At 33.8% G+C, this 22,702-nt stretch overlaps 4 protein-coding genes and 1 long non-coding RNA gene across 5 annotated transcripts in view; 3 read left to right on the forward strand and 2 right to left on the reverse strand.

Annotated features, from left to right (window-relative positions):
* Window positions 1–22,702, forward strand: part of LOC123697439 (probable G-protein coupled receptor 158) — a 151,975-nt gene that overhangs the window by 77,501 nt on the left and 51,772 nt on the right. Inside the window, exon 2 of the mRNA XM_045643961.1 lies at window positions 8,845–9,612. Within this exon, the coding sequence (XP_045499917.1) occupies window positions 8,845–9,612 (768 nt within the window). The remainder of the gene's footprint in view (window positions 1–8,844; window positions 9,613–22,702) is intronic.
* LOC123695781 lies at window positions 11,979–12,577 on the forward strand. Its single transcript, XR_006751972.1, has 2 exons — window positions 11,979–12,435; window positions 12,519–12,577. It is a non-coding gene; the product is annotated as an uncharacterized LOC123695781 (long non-coding RNA).
* LOC123695044 lies at window positions 13,316–17,556 on the forward strand. The gene is made up of 2 exons (XM_045640741.1): window positions 13,316–13,444; window positions 14,658–17,556. Exon 2 carries the CDS (start codon window positions 14,738–14,740, stop codon window positions 17,225–17,227), a length of 2,490 nt encoding a protein of 829 aa, XP_045496697.1. The 5' UTR covers window positions 13,316–13,444; window positions 14,658–14,737; the 3' UTR covers window positions 17,228–17,556.
* On the reverse strand, window positions 19,654–20,661 carry LOC123695633. The gene has a single exon (XM_045641542.1). It carries the CDS (start codon window positions 20,625–20,627, stop codon window positions 19,998–20,000), a length of 630 nt encoding a protein of 209 aa, XP_045497498.1. The 5' UTR covers window positions 20,628–20,661; the 3' UTR covers window positions 19,654–19,997.
* On the reverse strand, window positions 21,776–22,410 carry LOC123695641. Its single transcript, XM_045641548.1, has one exon. It carries the CDS (start codon window positions 22,404–22,406, stop codon window positions 21,801–21,803), a length of 606 nt encoding a protein of 201 aa, XP_045497504.1. The 5' UTR covers window positions 22,407–22,410; the 3' UTR covers window positions 21,776–21,800.

The following is a 22,702-nucleotide window of genomic DNA, read 5'->3' on the forward strand; positions in this document are numbered from 1 at the left end:
TGAATACACACAAAAAGTCTTAAAAATAGGTTATTTTTTTTCAGAGTTCAGTTATAGACAATCTATTCTATACATATAATAAATCTGTAGAAGGATCAATTCTGTACATTGAAAATATTGAAAAAATAAATAGCAAGGGGTGTTACTGGATCGATACCAAACCCAAATATGTGATTAAAAAATTTTTTGTCTGTCTGTCTGTCTGTATGTGAAGACATCACGTTAAAACTACCGGTTCGATTTCGATGAAACTTGGTATAATTATACCTTATTATCCTGGGCGTAAAATAGCATACTTTTTATCCTGGAAAAATACGTAGAAAAAAAAGATGGGTTGCACTCCGGGAGTGTCGGCAGAAATGAAAACTTGATTATTAACGTTCAACATGTTTATTTTGGAATGGAATCCGTCTTACGCATGGAATAAAAGGGCTAAAAAAAACACACAACACATCCGTCTTACGCTTTTTCGATCAGGCCACGTGTCTTGACGCGAGTTTTAAGATTTTATACCCAACGCCGCTAAAGAAGTTTTCACTTCAAAAATTAATCTTAATTTTTCAGTTATCCATAGACGTTGTTCTGTAGAACCGCGAACACACGTTGCGTATTACTATAGGCCTAGCTATGGGCCTAGCCGTATTTGGGTCCAATAGATATATTATAAGATGTCATTGTCAGAATTACTCAAAATGGAGAAATAAACCATCCACGCAAAGACCGACATCCGCGCGGACGGAGTCGTGGGCGGAAGCTAGTATAACATAATATTGTAATCTATTTAGACACTTATTTTAAAGATAAAAGACTATTTGGTTATTAGACTAGTTGACCTAATTTTGAACACTACTCTATCTATATCATTTAAAAAATATTTTATAACAACATACTATCAACATCATTAGAGAGTTACAGACTATTTTTAATCCCGGTTCAACCAGGCGAAACCCTGGCCAGTATACCTATATAGATACCTATGTATATAGAACTAGAGGTCCGCCCCGGCTTCGCCCGTGGTACATATTTCGCAATAAAAGGTAGCCTATGTCCTTTCTCGGGTATCAAAATATCTCCATACCAAATTTCATGCAAATTGGTTCAGTAGTTTAGGCGTGATTGAGTAACAGACAGACAGACAGACAGAGTTACTTTCGCATTTATAATATTAGTATGGATGTACAATGTACATAATATAACCAAACTGTTTACAAAACTATACCTTACTCGAAACATCCTGGGTTTACAGAAAGGTTAATTTGCTGCTGGATGTTTGATGCACATAAGTAAATACGGATATTTACTCATGTACTATTTACTCCTGCAATGGCATATATAGCGGTATGACATGTTCACTGAAGGGTAGTCCTTGTGACCATTTATATACAAGCAATAGAAGTTAAATTAATTCAGTCTTAAAACAGCTTATAATATAGGTATTTTATTCATCAATTCCAAAATTATCTTTCTAAACTAAGAAATTAATTTACAAATTAAATGATTGTGCATCAATTATTTCATGATATTTTACTGCATTTTAATTCAACTTTAACTGTTTATACATTTTCCTTTGCTTTCGCTTCCTTCCAACTATATTATTCACATTAAGAATTTGCTCCCTTTTTGAGGTCGGTTAAAAAGGTGAAATAAGTCTATATCACATCACATTGTTACAACGTGACTCTAGTGACTCGTTTCAGAACGTATAAGGGTCTGCGGTAATAAAACAGGAATGTTCCACTTGTCACTACGTAGTTGGTTTGAAATGCTCCCTTACGTTGGTTCGTTTTACTTTAAACTTGGTATAGTAAATAAATAAGATATGTATATGAGTTACTCGTTGTAATCATCCCTTGATACTGTAGTTAATGACGTAGAACCTATGGATTAGGTGAGAACAAAAAGAAACTCAGTATGTCATAGAAACCAACTTTTTGGTAAACTTCATAAAAAATTCGTACAAACATAATATAATTATAATAACCACGAACGAGGCACTAAAAGTTGCTCTGGGGCCGTATTAGGACCTCTTATTTTCAGACAGCTTACGCCGTGAATTGAACTGACTGGCAAATTCAAAATATGATCGCAACAGCCATGGCTGGTGGTTGCAATCATAATATGAATTTGCCAGCAGTTCAATTCAGGTACTGAACGTCACGTTATTTAATGACTTAAAATATAACCCTTCTTTGATACATTCGGATAAAACACGTGCTATATTTTGTAGAACTTTGTCTTCGAATGCAATATAGTTTCTCTCTCTCTCTTGAGAACGGAACCCTCGTAGTTATAACAAGACGGTCTTTTAAAAGGTCGGGTCAAAAAGACAAACAATTTTGGGTAAGAACAAACTAAAGAGATCCTACTCAGAGTAAGAACGTGACTCCAATATTATTGGAAAGGATAGTGGAAAGATTTGGTTTTAAATATTGCAAATTAGCTAAATACAGGCTTTTAATCATAAACACTATTATTTAACAGTGTTAACTTTTTATATTAAACACGCGGTAAATATACATAACAAAACATGATCTGTAAAATGTAGATATATTATGTAATTTTCTTTAACATTGTTTTTTTGATTGGCTAAATTGTACAGTTTCTATGTATAAAACTAATCAGTCTTTAAAAAAAGCCTGTAGCGACATAATGTATGGCGCTTGAAATGTTCTCGCCTGAATAGTCTATTATGCTATTCTTATAGTCTGTAACCTAGATTGACAAATAGGGTACCTACTTATGATTCAGTACCTGAAGTACTTTATCCCAAGTTTGGACTTCAGACAAGTTTTTTTGCGAACGACTGATTTATGTGAGTGATTATTTATTTAAATTTGGGTTAAAATTCCTGATAACTCGACATTTGACAAGGATCGAACGAAATAATAATTCGTAATTTATGCATATTATAATCCTATCAGTTCGTCAATTCCACTAAAATCTATCCAGCACAGTTCGTGAAATAATACACAATCAAATATTATGAAAGTTCACTTCAAACTCTCACAATAAAAAAGAGTGTGTGTACTTATGTACACGCGTTAGAAGTTATACTTCTTTGGCGTATGGAAAAAAATACTAGAATATACAACTTGAACATTATCAATTTTCATACCACCTATAACTAACTTCATGCTGTTAAATTTAGGTGTCGGTGTGCGCGCGCATCGTAAAAATTCACTCTCATCATTTTTCTCCATCGCGCCAAAAGAAGTATAACTTCAAAAATGTTTATTTGACTAGGTATATTTATAGACTTTTAGAAGCGCTTTTGAATCTATACCTATAGTTAGTATCATATTTACATCTGAGCCATACTAAAATATTTACAATTTTCCACCACAGGAAATTCCACACGATCTTCAAGACATCGGACATTTTTCTAAACGAATACTTATAAAATGCTTCACAAATACGTATACAGCGTTCCTTAGCTTGCACCGTGTAATGAAATTCTTTACAAATAATCATGTTCTGGGTTTGTATGGAGCCACGTGCATTGAAAGGTTATCGTCCGATACTTCAAGACGTATCTCAGGGAAACTCTTTGGAACTTTTCAATTTTGAAGCTGAATTTCTCGGTTCATGTACGTTTTTATTCCATGGTGATTATTGGCAAATACCTCTTTTCGATACTCAGTAATATAAAGTTGATATAAAGTCATAACTGACCACCTGTACTATATGAATACTGAACTATTGATATTATTGTCAAAATCAATTCAGCAATAATTGCCAACAGGAAAACTATATAGGTACGTAATTGATTTTTGTAGTTACAAAACCAGAGTTCATAGTCTTTATCACCCCTTTCACTATTTCTTTTATGCTGATAGTATTTATACAGTACTCAAAACCAACTGCTTCAGGAGAACGCTTTTAAGTCGAAAATACTTCGAGAATAGAGACGTATTACGTACATTATTTCATGTAAAAGAAGATAATTTCCATGCTATGAATTTTTCGATATTTCTTTGCTTCGACGAATATTACGTACACATGGCTGGCTTCTCGAATACAAGAAGTGCTTTCAATGTAAAAACCCATATGAACAGAATGACAAAGCGACTCGATACAATATGTACAATTTCTTGTCAATGTTACATTGTCGTTAATTTTCACCCAATTTGACCTAATTGTAAAATGAAATAAAAATTCGTAAGATGTTTCTTTTGATTTCTCTCCATTCTTATTTTTTTGTTACTTTTAAATCATTTCCTCTTTGAATCCATTCTCTGTTATTGCGAGCAATTATTTAAATTGCAAAAGCTTTCTTTGGGTAAGTAAAAAAGATCAATCCAGTAATTTATTTTCGATATTAAAACTCGCAAACATTCTCAAAATTTTTGAATTCCCAAGAATCCAACAGAACAAGCGCCAATTTAAAACAAATTATGGGAAAGCGAAAATGAGGAAATATAAAAATTCGCGTCGTTTTTTATTTCCAACTCTATAAAGGGCGAAATTTGCAAAAAATATGTAAAAATATTATAATTTCGCATTTAACATACTTATATAATGGGAAAATCGTAGAAAGAATTCGGCTTGGGAGTTTCCGCGTCCCACTTTGAGAATTCAATAAAATCTGCATGTTTATCGAAGCATCAAACCAAACCTGTGATGACAAGATAGACATTGTTGTGCAAAATTTTACATAGAATTTATTGGTTATGACAGCAAAGGGAGCATACAGCGTTGTCAAAAGAAAATTGGAAACTGCCATGTGATTGTTAAACTTTATTTAGAACTAGTTCTACCTGCGATTTTACCCGTATTGATACGTTCTTATTGGTCTTGGCGTGATGATATATAGCGTCCCTCGATAAATGGAATATTTAACAGTGTAATAATTTTTAAATCGGGCCAAGTAGTTCCTGAGATTAGCGCGTTCAAGCAAAGAAACAAACTCTTAATAAAATTATACATATATTTATATCGGTAGGTTTATTGATTTATATGGGATATCAGAATAGTTGCGGATATTGTTGTATCCCTAAACATAACTAGTTAAACCATTAGAAGTTGTGTATAAAATCGATCGAACATCAGGCAAACATACTAATATGTTAAATTATTTGTATTTAAATATTACAGGAATCAGAATGGAAATACAAATAGTGAAATTAATTAAATAATCAAATAACTTGTTGCTGTGGGAAGCCACATTTGCCTTCGTTAAATGTTTCAGTGTTTTAATGGTCTGGCTTTATTAATAGATGGAAATCAATTCATTATTATAATACAAAAATGTATTTGGTATATTTCATATGCAATTAGGAAAATATTTGATTCAAACGCGCATTTAGCTTCGCTACATTTAATTTAATTTATAAATTCCCAACATTGTATAATTTTATTTTATAAGTTATGCTCTATATCTTTATTTCTTGATGGCACTGCAAGAAATCGATTTAAATTTTATTATTAAGGTAAACAATAATTAACTCACTAACAAATACGAAAACAATCATAATTATTTTTGTTATGATAACTTAGTACATAAAATTATAAGAAATACTTACTTTCGATTTGAACTTAATAATATGTTGAAATCTAATATCGTTGTGAATTAAAATTTTTACATCTATTATATACTTTACTAGCTTTCCGCCCATGGCTTCACCCATTTTGTCTTAAACTAAACAAACTATAAACTAACACATATTTCGTCAGAAACCACTCTATCGATTAAATAAAATCGCATAAAAATCCGTTGCGTAGTAACTAATCTATACATGTAATAAATCTGTAGAAGGGTCAATTCTGTACATTGAAAATATTGACAAAATAAATAGCAGGGGGTGTTACTGGATCGATACCAAGCCCAAATATGTGTTTAAAAAAATTTTTGTCTGTCTGTCTGTATGTTCAGGTATCACGTGAAAACTAACGGTTCGATTTCGATGAAACTTGGTATAATTATACCTTATTATCCTGGGCATAAAATAGGATACTTTTTATCCCGGAAAATACGTAGAAAAAAAAATCTTAATTTTTCCGCGCGGACGGAGTCGCGGGCGGAAGCTAGTAAAGAATAAAGCATAGATAGAGACGGATAGACAGCGACAGCTACTACTTTATAAGTATGTAGGGATTTGGACAATTTAATATTTCACATAATTAATGTTTCACCAAGTTTTATTTAGTAAGCTCAATTCATTATACTGTGGTCACGAGGAAAGGAGGTACATAATTTTCTGGCCGCCAGCCAAATTTCATGATTGTATCATAACAGGGCAGAAGTGACCTCTGGCTGAGTCTGTATTGCCTATTCCTACAACTTATTAACTGACGCAAGCTTCTTCGTAACGTTTTTTGTGTTAGGGATTTTTAGCAGAGAGAATAAATGAATTTTTTGTGTAATGTATGATGGTAAATGTAAAATTGTTTATATTATTGCACGCCTCATAAGCGAAGCGTTGAGGTGGGTACTACTGTCACTTCGCGCAAAACATCTGATTTTTCAAACTTAAAATGTCTTTATGTATCATACATTGCACTTGTAAGATAATACATACACACACATATTAAGAAAAAACACTATTTTTAACATTCATGATATTTTTGATGTCATTTTTGTTATTTAAACTAGTTAAAAAACAGTTTAAAAAAGTTCTGTCTTGGACGTCCGTGTGTCTGTATGTGCGGAGGATTTTCTTGTTAACACGATAGCGACCGAAGTACTTTACTAATCGAGTCTTTTTTTTTCTCTTACGCTTGAGTATGCTCAGGAATAGAACCCTTTCATTTTTCAGGGTCTGATTCGATGTGGTTTAATTGTTATTAAATAAACAAAAAAAATATCGACTTTTTTTTTATATTTATAGTGTACTCAAAATTCACCATTATAAACTCGATTCTTTATACTATAAGCCAAGGTTTAAAAAAATAAGTTGGTAGTCAGTCCCTTAAACCTGCGCAGTTTCACATCTAGGTGGGGCCACAAGAAAAATAGCTCAATTATTACGATACCGCTTTCTTTACTTTTCCAACTATTTTGAGACAGTACAAGAGCATTGGCACATGAGAACAAGTGTATCTACATACTTATATTATATACACCTTTATAAATAATCAATTTTATTGTAAAGGATGAGATTATGAGTCGTGCACTTTTGGATTTTCCAAATTATTTTTTTTTTTGCGAAACGTGGAATAGAAAATACTGATGAGCATTTTGTTTAAACATAATTATTGTTATACCGGTAAACCCAAAGACATTTTCTGAGTTAAGTACCGGTAATATTTTAAATAGTATGACTGTCTATCTCTTACGCTTTACAGACTCTGGAAATTTGGAAAGAATATAGTTTAATACCCAGCAAAATATAGGATTAGATCGTAAAATATTTTATACCCCTGTGATAATATCGAGCCCAGTGTCCTGACACGTTTGCGGGTCAACATAAGACATTAAAGTATCAAATTAAAACGTTTTTAATCAAACAAAAATCCATCCAAAACTAATTAACAGCACATAAAACCCAACAAATCGTGTAAAATAAATTTTAAACGCCGTCGAGTAATATCAATAATGTTAAGCTCGAATATCTCAGATACGAACAAAATTGCCAGCCATAAATAATGTTGGACCATCAATAGCAGAGCGTAATGAAAGTTGCGATTTGTTGTTGCCATAAACAAAATCCCCTTTTATGGCGCGAGATAGCTGGTTTACAGCGGGGAATCCCCTTAAACGGAAATAACTTTACATGCTATCAGCGCACTAAATGGTCAATCTGTAGGATCATGTAGGATAGATAGTTCATGATATGTCTTTATGAATTGTCGGATTTTAGTTCAATCAAGAATGTATGAAAAGAGTGGATGTGTTTATTATTTTTTGTTGAGGAAATATTTTTTATATGAGAGATAAAGTTTTGAATTCGACTATTTGGATATTGTGTTGAAAGTATTTTAATTGTATAATTAACTAGCGGTCCGCTCCGGCTTCGCCCGTGGTACGTGTTTACGTTTTCTCTACATAAGAACCATCCTCGTACTTCGAGGAATATAATAAAAAAAGAATTAACGAAATCGGTTCAGTTGTTCTCGAGTTATGCGCTTACCAACACATTTTGCAATTCATTTTTATATAAAAGATGTTCATGTAAGAGACTAAATTATGGACATATTATCATGACTCTAATTTTCTATTTGCCTTATTTTTGCGGCCTCGTTCGTCTCTTCCAATATTATATTAATACTAGCTGTTGCCCGCAGCTTCGCTTGCAGATAAATTTTCATGGTATAAGTTTTCATCCCCTATTTTACCCCTTTAGGGAATGAATTTTCTAAAATCCTTTCTTAGGGGACGCCTACGTTATATCATCTACCTGCATGCCAAATTTCAGCCCGATACGTCCAGTGGTTTGGGGTGTGCGTTGATAGATCACTATATCAGTCACCTTTGAGTTTTATATATATAGATTAGAATTCGTAATTACAAATTATAGTGGTACTTAAATGCTGAATTATTTAAAAGATTCGCTATCTTTACGCTATCTTTTCAGCCACGTGTTTTTATAGTTATTAACTAACATATGCAAACAATTTATTGTAACGCAATATCCTTACACTTCCACTCAACTATATATTTGATGAGTAATGTTATGTGCACGTAATTGGTCATAAAATTCACGTCTGAATTTATTACGCTCTAAAATAAGATTCTATCGGAGTATTATTTACATCGGAATAAAATGAAACGACAATAAAAGCAAATTTGTTGTTTGTCCAATCAGAACTGTACAAAAAGCCGACGCTGCAACCTTTTGTGTACAGTTGATGTGGGAAATGTCACATAAATATACTATTTTAACGGATTTTTCTCTTTTGTTACAGAAGGCATAGACAAATCTGGTGAAGACCCTGTTATAGCGGCCTTAAGACCGTACGGGGCTCCAGACGAGGACGGGTACACTACACCTGACACATTCCAAAAGTATTTCGGCAATTACTCCGGAACATTCCACCGGGATACACTAGACGACGTATCCTTATTAGATCATTTAATAAACGTTGAACACAGTTACGATAACGAAACACAAAGGATAATGGCGGACGATTCCGACGCAGTTAGAGACAGCATAGTTAATGATACGAGTCAGTCAGATAACGCGACAGTTGTTAAAGCCGTGCACGAAGACGTAGTTACTAAATTCCTAAGATTAATTGAAACGCAGCATTTGCTAGGCGAGAATTGCACAGCTGGGACGCACTTGAATTTAGGTGAAGGTGTTGTAGACAGGTACGCTCAAGAGAGATTTAGGATAGAAGCAGATGTGGCAGTAAACAGAGCTAATATGCTAACGAGATTATGGAAGTATGCCGGGCCGTCAGTGATGCATAACGAATATCTTTTACATGCAAGCGTTTTTTCTATGGTTGAATTTGATGACGACGTGTTTGCGGCGGGCAATTGTTATGATCAATATCAGTATAAGGATTACCAGTTATTCTGTCCCTTCGCGTACCGTTTACCGGAAGGGCCGATATTGGCAAAGGATCTGGCTGTCGAGTACAAATATTTAAGCAACACGTCCGAATGGTTTTACATCGCCCGCAAGAACGCTGAGCGCGTGATCCGCAATCACAATCAGTTTAGACGAGGTGAGTGATTGATTTTATTTGAAAAAGTTTACACACCACTCAGTAGGTGAAAGAATACAATTGAAACAAGTTCAACATTTGTATTATTTTTTTGTTTTCTAATTTATTGCTGAATAGTTGCCGACTTTAAATAGCTTATGTTACTCGCTAAATATTATGGCCTTCTAATGGTATACATTTTAAAATTAGTTCAATAGATCCAGAGATTAGGTATCCAGAGTTTCTACAATTTCTTTATAATATTACTCTAATTAATAAGTGCTAAATCAGCTCGTTTTGAAACTGACCTATACTTATTAACATTAAAATTAATTATAATTGTTTAAAAGCAATTTTTCCTAAAACGTACATTGTTATCAAAAGGTTTTTAATTATAATTTAACATCAACAAAAATAGCTGAATTGATTAAATAATATTAAATCTAAGGCATTTAAAAACGTGGGCTCAAAGCGTGGGCCGGTACCTACATATTTTGATCAAAGGATGTATTTACTATAAATAAACTTATGATATTTAATTCATATTATTTAATATTAATATTTTACGGTTGTTTACTATCTAATACTATTCCTTACTTTAAATAGAGCATATTTTACTGTAGGTACTACATAACATTTTAAAAACACTATTAATTATAATAACACTTCGCACTAAAAATATTTCAATAACCCCAACCACTTCGTTCCTAAAAGCGTCTTTAATGAATTCCGTATTCAAGTGGCTTAGCATAGCAAAACTGTCACCTTAAACCCACCCAAGGGACCTATCAAAATTTTATATCCCCTTCCCACGGCTTTTAATCCTGTTATTATAGAATTTGCAACGTCAAGAAATACACGAAGTAGATTATTCCAAAAATCGCTCGTCATTATACTTTAAAAATTGACACTAACGATCTCAAACCGCTTTGTCGATTCACAAAATGTTCCCGTTCCACGTATAGATGATACTAGACCGTTTTAGGCACTAAAAATGTCCTTTAAAGAGATAAATGTAGATAAACTTGGGATAAAAGATTTCGGTGATATTTTCCGAACCCTCGCCATTTCATAAGTTTTCTTTATGCGAGTTCGTTTTAATTAAGTTTGTTCGTGTATTTAGTGATATCACAGTATGTGATATAGTGTACAGATATATTGATTGTTATAGAGTTTTTAAGCTATTGCATAGCTTCTATCGCAGGCCTTGAGCGCGGGGACTGAATCGAGAAATTCCGTAACGAAAAAACCTCACGCTCCCCACTCCGACGGGCTCGGAGGTGCGGCTTGAAGGCATGCTATGCAATAGCTTTACCGTGGCAGTCCCCGAGTGCCACACGTCTTTTTTTAATAATAATAAAAATATTGTTCCGTATGAATGGGTGTTATTAATTTTAAACCTATAACACAATTTATTGATACCTTTTTGAAGTGAAACTTGTTTATCGGGGTTGGAAAACAATTTAGTGTAACATTTTTTCATTACGCGTGACATTTTTCCGTTACGCGCCATCTTTTTCTTATCCCTACCACACGTGAAATATGTCGATTTCTGAAAAGTTGCATATAGTAAATTATTTTTTGAAAAATAAGTTCATAAAGAATTTTCGCTTCTTATGTGTGTACACTAGTACACGCACACATTTTTTATATAAGTGCTTATGTTTTTAAAATCATTAAAATCGAAATTAATTATTATAGATTTTTATTATTGCCATATTATGGTATTCCTGTATTGATAAACGTGTTTTAATAATTATTGCGATATAGTTATCATTTGGGAAACCCTCATTGAATATTATTCAGAGCAAAGGTTCCGTACTATCTGCTAAGCACGATTATAGGGTCAACCAAGTTGGCACGTTTTGATTAATGGTTTCTTGTTGGGGTCTGTATCTTAATCTATAATATATTTCGCTTGTGATCAAATTGTAAATCTGAACTATATTCTCGAATTCACATAAAGACTCGAAAAACATTTCATTAAAATAAGTCCAGCTGGTAAGGAAGACTTCAGTGACGAACACTCGGATCAATGAAATACATGATCATATTTTAAGATATAAGATATAGTAGTGTTAGTTACATACGTGAATTATAATAATTTGGTTTGTTTTAATTATTCAGACAGAGCCGAGGCGAGCGGCTAAATATTGTACATTCCATTGAATTCTTAGTCGGTGCAAAGTAAAACAACAAAAGGTTCAGTAATTGTAAAACAACTGCCGATTTTTACTAAAGTAAACTACTTTCATATGAGCGATAATTCAACAAATTTTACTGTAAATTGTGCATCCAAAACCAAAATTTTCACTCAACTGTTATATTTCGACGAATTGCATCATTATAATATACTGATGATACTAGAGTGAAGATTGCATAATAATATTAACACTTTGACAGCTAAGTATTTTATTTATTTCCAATCTCTGACAGCCGATCACGTCCCCTGTCCGTGACAGTTTTTTTTGTTAGAGACGCTGATTACGTACTGCGTACGTGTGTGAATTTCAATACTGTTTACTTTAAAACAACGGCCTGTAAGCGTGATCCGCGTCATGTCAAAGCTTAGATGAATGTTTTGGCTACACACACAAACGCACTTCAAATACTTGCGGTGTGTGGGGTGCGGGAAACAAAGGATCGCACGAGCCGGGTCGACACTCGACTCTCGCGCGCCAGTTGCCTAAGCGATCGAGACGTGTGACAATTTTTGGCGCGAAATGACTTCGCGACGACGATTTCGTCTGGATTCGGAAAGAGAAACTAGAGATATTATTGACATTTTGCAAAATGATGAGGATTCGGATATTGAGGAGAACACCACGATAATAGAAACTGAAGGTAAGCTATTGATTTACTTGTATTTTTGTAAGATCGTAATTGCTTTTGGTTTTGAATAAGTACCTACATGTTTTGTTTTTCAGAGGCAATAGACGAGTTTAGAGCCGGTCAAGAACAATTAGAAGTTAGTGATGAGGACATACCCGAGCAGGAACATACCAGAAGACATACCAAGCACCGATAAGGACAAGGGGGCGGTCAAGGATTAGAAGAACAGGTCTAGTCTTACTGCCCAGATTGCAACGTGCCCTTGTGTTATGACCCGTGCTTCAAAAAATACCACACCAGGAAAGACTACACGTCATAAAATTCGAAAAATGTTGATGTTAGAGTTTTTTTTTTTTTGAAAACGTGCCTCATTCTAAGTTGATTTTATAATAAAAAAAATACAATTACACATGTTTTTATTATTTTATATAATAATATAAAATATCTTCAATACAATGAAAAAAAAATCACGGCCGCAACTATTATAGTTTTTTTTCTATGAAACTAACAAAATGGTCAAAAAGTGCCGGCGCGCCCAGAATGGTACGCTCATTATGTATGCGGCTAATTAGCATAAAATAAGCGCCACGTACGTCGGACGTGATCCGCTGTCAAAGTGTTAATTTATCAATGCATTTTCCTTAAACATGTAGTCTACGCAGCCAGCATATAGATGGCGTTGCTTTTATTATGTCGACAAGATGTAAACAAAACAGAATTTCAAGGAAAGAAGAGTCACTGTTTTAAAAACAAAAACAAAGAAGTCAAAGCTAATAATAGTCTGAAAGTATTTCATTTATTTACACAATATTTTAATTAAAAGGAAGTGTTCGTAATTCCCTTGCACAGTTACGTCAGCCCGTCTGACGTTTAAATCTATCGACGATGCCTTATAAACATTCAGTTTGTAACCTACTTCAATGCAATATATAGAGGTTCCTTCTGGATTTTCGATGTTTATTTCTAATAGTGGGACAAGTTTGTGATAAGACATTGATTCACAATCTATCAATCTAAACAGGTAAGTTTATATTATATTGTAGATTTTAAAAGAATGTGCGTTTTTGCACGTACTAATGAGTCCAAGGCCTTTTGACCGGCCGGCGTCTGGCTTCTATTTTTAGACAGGATAATATTTGCACTTCCAATGACTTATGCATATGCATTTTTGTTTTAAATTTTTGTAGTTTATATAACATTAGGATATGAGTAGTGTGAATGATGATTTATAATATTATGTTTGATTGCATAAGATAAAGTTTGTTACCTAATTACATTTCCCACAGCCGGAGGCCCCAAAAAAAACCAGATCAGATTTACTTAGAAACTACATTTAGTAGTTAAAACGAAACTTTACAACCACGTCTGCTCGGTCAGACCAGAGTTAAGGAATCATTATACAATATCAATAATTATTATTCTAAAGAAATCTTAAAACTAACACAGCAAAACTACGTTCGCATTCCGTTCCCATGCGAACGGCGTAGTCAGCAGTTTGCCGGGATGTAACAACCTTTTAATTATTATTACAGAGTTTTTATTGATAGATTGTCTCTATTTAATCAATCTAACTATAATAAAACATTTTTTATGGGTAATTTTGTTTAATTAAATTTGTTATGCATATGTTGTAATATTGATAAATTTAAAAATGAATAGTGTTAAATTAAATTTGGTGTTTATCTGTTGTATATAATATAGTGATAACACAGATAGTACCATGCACAGTTTATACTTATTTTTGCATTGTTAGATAAATATTTCTAAAATAATTTTTATTTTATAGCATTTTCCAAGTAGGTTAATAAGATAGCGGAGCGGATGTATTGCATAGTAACGACCGTTGTATGCACTAGTATGTAGGACTTACTCGGTACTACCACAGAATAGTTAATAGTACACTTACAAACAGGAATTAACGAAATATTGTACGAAATGCTATATAATATTTGTTTAATTTATTTTCGTTTAAATTATGTATATAATCTCCTAATATAATATGAGTTAAATAGTCTTATGATATGTCTTTTATTCACATTTATTATTATTTAATGGTTTTTTAATAGATTTTACTAATACCTAGATAAACAAAAACAAAAGTATTTTTTTTTAAACTAGGTAAATGATGAACGATGTACTTTTTTCAAATTTACTGTGGTCATAATTAAAAGGACTCTAAAGTTGATTAAAATACTTTAATATTATTATTTCTAATTATCATGCTTTTGTTTTAGGATCCTTACGAGTATACATGCAACAGACCTAACATTGGAAGACTTGAGTTAAAATTATAAATAAATAAATCCCCGCAAAAATGGTTAATTACTACATTTACGCAAAAGATTTTTCTGGCTCAACTAGGGGTGTTAAATTTTATCACACCAAAGGCTTGGAGACACTGGAACAATTTAAAAGTGACGTAGAGAAAATCAAAGACGAACTATTGCATGCAGGAGAGCCGCCAACAGAATCGAAAGTTATTTACTTGCACTGGAACAATGAATGTGTAGAAGTTGATGAAGACCAGACCAGAAGCACGTATAAAAATCTTCATAGCGATTGGTCGGGTACAAGACCAGAAACGATCATCCTTTTCCTAAAACAAAAATACGCTTTAACTGAAAATGATCGGATCAAGCTGCTATATATCATCACCGATGGACAGATAAATGAATCGAATACAAGGGAATGCTTCAGATATAACGAAGATATGTATTACGAATCGGTTGTCTTCCACGCCTTCAACGAGGACTTAAATACTATAGATCTTTCTGTAGCTGCATCCTTCTTCAAAAGCCGCTCCAAGGTTTATCGAAACTGCCACCTAATTGATGTCACTGATGTTTCTAAGGAATTTGACTACAACAAAATAAATATAAACAACTATTCAGTCGAAAAAGAAGAACTGAAGTCATATATAAAGTTGAAATTCATTGGAAAAACAAAACAAGATGCAAAATCTTTGCAAGAAATTGATAAGTTAAAGAAGCTACGTGATCGCCTATTCAAAGAAATAACATTAAAAACAGATAGTGACAAACCAAAAATCAACCTGGAAACGAAAGACAAGAATATCTTCCTCAGTGAATTCGTTAAAACTGATTGGTATAAAAACCTAAATTCAACAGAATATTCGGAAAAAGTTGATGTCGAGAAATCTATCTCAACTTTGATCAATTATATCGTTAGTGACTCGAAATCGTACTCTTTCGACGCCTTGAAGTTTGATACAAAATACGACAAATCTGCTGAAACGGAGGATATAAACGATGATGTAAATTTTACAGCCGATGAAGAAATTGAGTTCCCTGACGTGATCCTTACCGATGATAAAGGAATCCCTGTTGTGCTCCTGGCAGAGTTCAATTTGATGAAGAAAATAATTTTCCATAAAACACCATCATCGAATGTAGTGTCACCTGCCAGTTTTAGTAAATTCAAATCGACCATGGAATGTCCACTGTTTTTGGTTAATGATAAAGATATTAGCGAATCCATTGGCTACTTTTATACTCTCAATGTTTATAAACAATTGTTGGCAAACGATGTAAGGACTGATCCGCGAACTCGAAAACCGTTCCATGGTGGCATTGTGCTGTCAAGCACAGACTTCTTTGATAAGTATAACGACTACATTATATCCGCAACCTACTTCGATGGCAAGAAAATTAATTACAATGTTGGATTATTTTACTATGTACTATGGAAAAACTGTGAAAACAAAGAATGGATGGACAATAATGTCGTACAACAATTTAAGAAATACGCTATGCGAAGAATAAGTCAGACAGTGTGCAAAATTGGGCTGTCATCTTTACCTCTAGATCCTCCAGAAATCACATCACTACTAACATCACTGTGGTACTGTGTTGAATTATCTTCAAATATTTTCAAAAATGATCCTCTAAATTTCCATCATGAACGTCTGCGCATGTTTCATGGAGTATCCCGCTATATGATCGAAATCCTAAAGTACTTCAACTACGATTTAGATCTTGAATCCATCAGTAAACGCAGGGAGCTCATAAGCAATGTTATGCATTTAAAGAGAATCCCAAATCCAAGAGAAAAAATTTATCATTTATTAGAAAATATTTTCAAAACTGAAGAAGGTTTTCTCATCAGTGAAATTGATAAGCCGTGCAATATGTACAAACTAAACTACTTAAAATTTGATCACAGAAAAATTCTGCCCGAGGAAGTAGTAGACCAGGTAGTTCATCTGAATGACTATGTTCACTTTTTGCATTGTGTTGGTGATTTGGAAGCACCTAAAGCTGGACAACTCATTCACGAAATTTGTGAGAAGACGTTCCGTCCATACTTTGTCATCGACCAAAATACATCATTTTACCAAGAATTGGTCCGGAATACCAGGAAAGTAGTTATTAAAAACGATGGCGACAAAGATAAAATCGAAGTAGACTATGAACCAATTGGAAATCTTGAGTTTGACAGAATCTTGTCTCTATTTAAACTGTTTATCGATTGTGTGAAAGATTCAATAAAGTATCCCACTTTAGTTGAGTATATCGAGTATATTCGTAAAAGAAAAAAGTTTTACGAGGATACCGTAACTATTTTCCCTTCATATGTTTACTTTGCTATCAAAAACGTGTACGAGAAATATCAGAAAACAATAAGTAATGTCCCAGTTGAAGAATTTATAAAAAGGTCCGAGTCGTGTACAAATCGATTTGATCGTGTCAAAGGAGAAGAAAGAGTGAAATTCAAAGATGATGAGGAAATTAACGAATTCATTTCTAGCGAGGAATCAAAAGTACGTTTAAAAAAGAAAACATAATACATTCAGCGGATGAAAAAAGGTGAACTTTACGAGCCAATACTGTCAATAGTCCAGGATCATTATAATGCGAAAAAGCCTTGTAATGAACTGTGAATTGTATCTGACATTATGATAATTGGAAAGAAAACGGAGTCAATAACAAATTGTCTTTTCAGAAAGTACATACTCGATCAAAGTGTCAGCTGCTAAAAACGTGTAATGAAAAAATTGATACAATTTTTTATTTTTTAATCATTCGTTATATTATAAGGCAAATATATTTTTAAATAATAATGTGAAATTTTTGAATAAAATCTGAAGCCATAAGGATCTTTCATTACAAACCCTGCAATTCTTAAATTTTGAGGTATCAATAATTTATTGCTGCTTGCTTGCGTTTTTACTGCTTGATAATATACTATACATACTGCACACCAAAAATCCACATCACACATTATATTAATCCATATACTATAAATATTATAAATGTGAAAGTAACTCTGTCTGTCTGTCTGTTACTCAATCACGCCTTAACTACTGAACCAATTTGCATGAAATTGGGTATAGAGATATTTTGATACCCGAGAAAGGACATAGGATAGGTTTTATCCCGGAAATCCCACGGGAACGGGAACTATGCGGGTTCTTTTTGACTCCGCGGGCGATGCCGCGGGTGGAAAGCTAGTTATTAATATATCGTGGCCATATCGTAGATTTGCTCATTTCATGAAATGATTGATTATTTCACGAAATGGTCGCATTTCATGATGTGGTCAAGTGGCCAACATAATTTGACCAGATCATTGAATCGTCACGATTTCGTCATCCACATTGGCCAGATGGTATAAAATATAGGGAGTCCATAAAATATTTAAAAAAATTGGTTGTCTGTAAAGTCGGTTTACTGACGATAGTTGAACGTGACAACGTCCGATTGTGCTTCTTTGTCGCTCATTCCGCGCTCTCACTCGCACTTCAAGCCTTAAGGGTACCATTCACAGGCGCACCCATCCGCTGGATTTGTAGCTGGCGACAAGTCCGCGGACAAATCTGCGTGTGTATGTGTAGTTGTGCGCGGCTCGCGGCTCGGCGCGGCGCTCGCCGTCTGGAGACGGATAGTGATAGACGTGTAGTGTGTGGGCGATGACGGATTTGTCCACGGATTGGTACGGCTCGGGGCTCGGCTCGCGGCGCGTGTAGTGAATGCCGGGCTTTATTACATGGAACGCCTGAGATGAGTCAGAGCGAGGTAACGTCGCATGTGTCATGTTTTTTCGTGCGTGCAGCCGTCTTTATCGAATTATAAGACGTTGTCACGTCAAAAATTCAGAATAATTTAAGAACTTGTTTATTGTCATTTGTTAGTGCCGTGGCAGCGGCCGGCGAGTGCCAGAAGCGAATATTTTTTTTGTAATAGGAAATAGTTAGGTTAGGTTAGGTTAGGTTAGATTTTGTTAAAACAACGCAGGAGCCGAGCGAGCAAAGCGAGCGTGCCGCGGCAATGGCCAGCGAGTGCCAGAAGCGAATGGCGATTAGATAAGAAACAATTATAATAATATAGTAGGATATTATAAATATAGTTATAGGACTTTAGACGCATTTTTTCTTGAAAGTAAGATATTCTCAATTTTCATAGTACTCGAACCTCTTCGTCGTAAATTCTTTGCTATGACTTTCTTCATATTGTAATTAAACGAATCATTAAGAAGTTTTTAATTGCGAATTATGAAATTTTCGCCAGCGGCCGCCATCTTCACACATATACACAGCGCTTGCAGCGCCTCTACTAATGATAAATGTAACTACTTTACGATACGATCAAATAATTTTAATCATTTCATGAAAGAACCGCGCGTTTAGTTTCCCATACCGAGAAACGATTTCTTATCATTGATGTGCTCAAACAACATCATGATACCAATACATATTCAACCATTTCATGTAATGTGCAGCTAGTTAATTAGAATATTTTCATTTACATAATATTCAATGTACATGAAAAGACTGGTAAACTAGTTTATTATTTTATTCATATTATGCTATCTCTAACAGTTTGCATTAACAACATCTGACCACAGTGAACTCTGATAATTTTAATTAATTATAGCTCTATTTATAATAATTGTTTATCTGATATGGAGAGACCCATGTTATTAAAATTTATTATATTTTTTTTAGTTCAAAATTTTCCTTTAACAAACCTTTCAAAATTTAACCTAAAAATTAAATTGACTTTGTTTAATTGAGGAATTTTTTTTTCATATTCCGACTATGAGATGTATTTAGGAAAAGAATAACACAAAAAGTATCAGTTTTATTGATAAATTAAGTTTAATTGAATAACTTAATTTAAACTTACTATGAAATTATGTATGACAACACGTTACAACTGAATTTGTAAAACTACCAATGATAAGGAAAAATAACACATTCAAAACACGATGTTAATATTATAATATGCAGTTTATTTTTGTTTATTATTTTCTAGTAGCAGAATCGAACACACATTATATTTTGACGTTATAGTCGCGTTTTTCAATCCATAAACTAGTTGATCATTAACATTACTTACATCAAACATAAGAAGATTACAAAAGAGAAACATTTTATTTCAACTTAAAAAAAAACTTTATAATATTCAATATTTCACATTAGTTTTTAACGTTTTATAAAGAAATGCAATTAATAATAATACATAACAATTTAGAGAATGTAGTGTCTTCTTAATTCTATCAATTATTTCAGTCGAGCTAGCTCTTTCAACATAAATCAAACATTTATTTTCACTTTAATTATTATTTACTTTAGCTAAATTATTATTAGGTGAAAAATTTAATGCAGGCAATCCGTTAACCGCATTTCTATACAAACTGTCAATGTCAAGAGGTGGCTCAATCTGTACAACATTCTGAACTTCTTTATTTATATTATCACCACATGGAATAGTTGTTTCAGTGCCTATTGCTACCTTATATGGAACAGAAACTACTAAAGAGTCGTCTTCGTGATACCATTTCGCGTCCTCCATTTTCAGTATACCAGACAGGGCCTTGACGTCTTGGAACACTTCTGTCCCCTTCGTTGCTTTAACAGATACAACTCTATGTTTTATCTGCACTGACATACTCTTTTCATCAAAGCCTGGTAGCTTGTATTTTAAAGTGTAGCCGTCTGGTCCATACGTCTCCAGAGCTACATTGGGGTGGGCTTTGCAATATTCTTGGTACGATTCGTCACATTGAATCACATTGTTTGCGATCATGTCGAACTGGAAATCGGGACCATGTTGATGATGCCACGGATGATGATGATGATGATGGAAGTTATGAGGAGGATGGCCCCTCGAACAACCTCCTCGATGACACCAATGACCATTGACCACGGTCAGCAGAACTGCGAGGACTGTAAGACGATACATTGCGCACGACAACTACTTTGTTTATGCCAGTTTGAACTTCGGTCGCCTTTTATTAAGTTCACGATAAGAATGTTGATAGCCCCATTGACGTGGTTTTCCCTGTCATGTTTATTAAAATAGATTCTGGTGTTAAAATTGATGTATGATTGTTTTTTTTTCGGTCGTCCTTACCACGTCTACTTGAACAAGTTTTAAAATTTTTAGCACCTCGTCTAAAATATTTTTGGAGTTGCTTATGTCAAGATGAAATAACATAACGATGACTACCCGTGACTACCTACCTATTCTATATTGTTACAAACTGCTTGCTTGCAAAACAGTAAATAATAAAATTAATAAGACAATTGGATTTCACACAGCATTTGGTACTATCAATATTACAATATTAACCAGACGATAAAACATTATTATTAATCATAATTATTATGGTCAGTTGATTCAACCTAATTGATTAGGGTATCCTATGGTACACTAGTCACAAATTTACATAGTACATAATATAAAACAAAGTCGCTTTCTCTGTCCCTATGTCCCTTTGTAAATCTTTAAAACTACGCAACGGATTTTGATACGGTTTTTTTAATAGATAGAGTGATTCAAGAGGAAGGTTTCGATTTTATAATTTATTAGGTTTTAGACAAAGCGGGCGAAGCCGTCGGTGGTAAGCTAGTTTGTTTATTAAATTAATGCATAGCTTCTATCGCGGCCCTTGAGCGCGGGGACCGAATCGAGAAATTACGTAACGAAAAAACCTCACGCTCCTCACTCCGACGGGCGGAGGTGTGGCTTGAAGGCATAGCATGCAAAAGCTTTACCACGGCAGTCCCCGAGTGCCACACGTCGTTTTTATTTCAAAACAATTCAATTTATAAATAAAGGCAAGATAAATATATAATAAATAGATCAGAATAAAAACAATTTTATTGTGAACTAGTGGTCCACCCCGGCTTCGCCCGTGGTACATATTTCGCAATAAAAGGTAGCCTATGTCCTTTCTCGGGTATCAAAATATCTCCATACCAAATTTCATGCAAATCAGTTCAGTAGCTTAGGCGTGATTGAGTTAGTTTAGTTATGAACAGTTAAAGTATTTGTTATTAATAATAATTATAATCATTATTTGATTTACTTTCTTCACTACGAAAACATATAATATATGCTTCAACTTTTACTTTAGCCATATTTTGAAGGAGAGAAATCGCTAGCGGATAATCCAATATTTGTTGATCTGTACATACTGTTGATGTCTACTACAGGTGCTGCAACCTGCACAACGTTTTGAATCTCTCTCTTTATATTATTACCACATGGAACAGCTGTCTCAATTCCCATTACTATCTTATACGGAACAGACACGACTAAAAATTCTCCATCAATATACCATTTCGCATTTTCCACTTTCAGTATATCAGACAGCAATTTAACATCTTCAAAAACTTCAGTTGACTTCGCAGCTTTAACATATACAGCTCTATGTTTTAACCGTACCGTAATCATTTTTTGATCAAAACGTGGTAGCCTGTACTTTAAAATATAACCGTCTTGTCCATACATTTCTTGAGCTATGTTGGAACTAGTTTTGCAGTAATCTTGATAAGATTCGTCACCTTCAATTGCTTCCTCTCCAATGACGTCGAAATGGAAATCGGCGTCATGATGATGTGAGCAGCCACCAGGTTTATGATCATGATGTTCCCATGAAGCTTCTTCTGATGAATCTGAACCCCAATGACCATTGACTGAGGTCAAAAGAACTGCGAGCGATATGAGACGATACATCGTACACGGCAAATACTTTGAATATTATGCCTATTTGATCCTGAGTCGTCTTTTTATAATTCACGATAAGAATGTTGATAGCCAAAACGTACTTTCCCCTTCTACTTATTGAAAAGGGGATAACTGTCTTATTTTTATCGTATGCTAGCTGCTAGCCCGGATTCGCCCGGGTTGTCTATCGAATTCGTTAAACTAAATTTTGATTATTATTGGAGACTAATTTTAACGTTGAATTTGTTTAAGTATATCCGATACCTTCCTTCTCTGTGTGGATTTAAAAAGAACGTTATTTTAAT

Source organism: Colias croceus, chromosome 1, assembly GCF_905220415.1.
Source record: "Colias croceus chromosome 1, ilColCroc2.1".
Taxonomy (NCBI): Eukaryota; Metazoa; Arthropoda; class Insecta; order Lepidoptera; family Pieridae; genus Colias; species Colias croceus.

Coding starts and splice junctions, on each gene's coding strand:
- LOC123695044 (XM_045640741.1), top strand. CDS start 14,738: ATGGTTAATTACTACATTTACGCAAAAGATTTTTCTGGCTCAACTAGG.
- LOC123695633 (XM_045641542.1), bottom strand. CDS start 20,627: ATGTATCGTCTTACAGTCCTCGCAGTTCTGCTGACCGTGGTCAATGGT.
- LOC123695641 (XM_045641548.1), bottom strand. CDS start 22,406: ATGTATCGTCTCATATCGCTCGCAGTTCTTTTGACCTCAGTCAATGGT.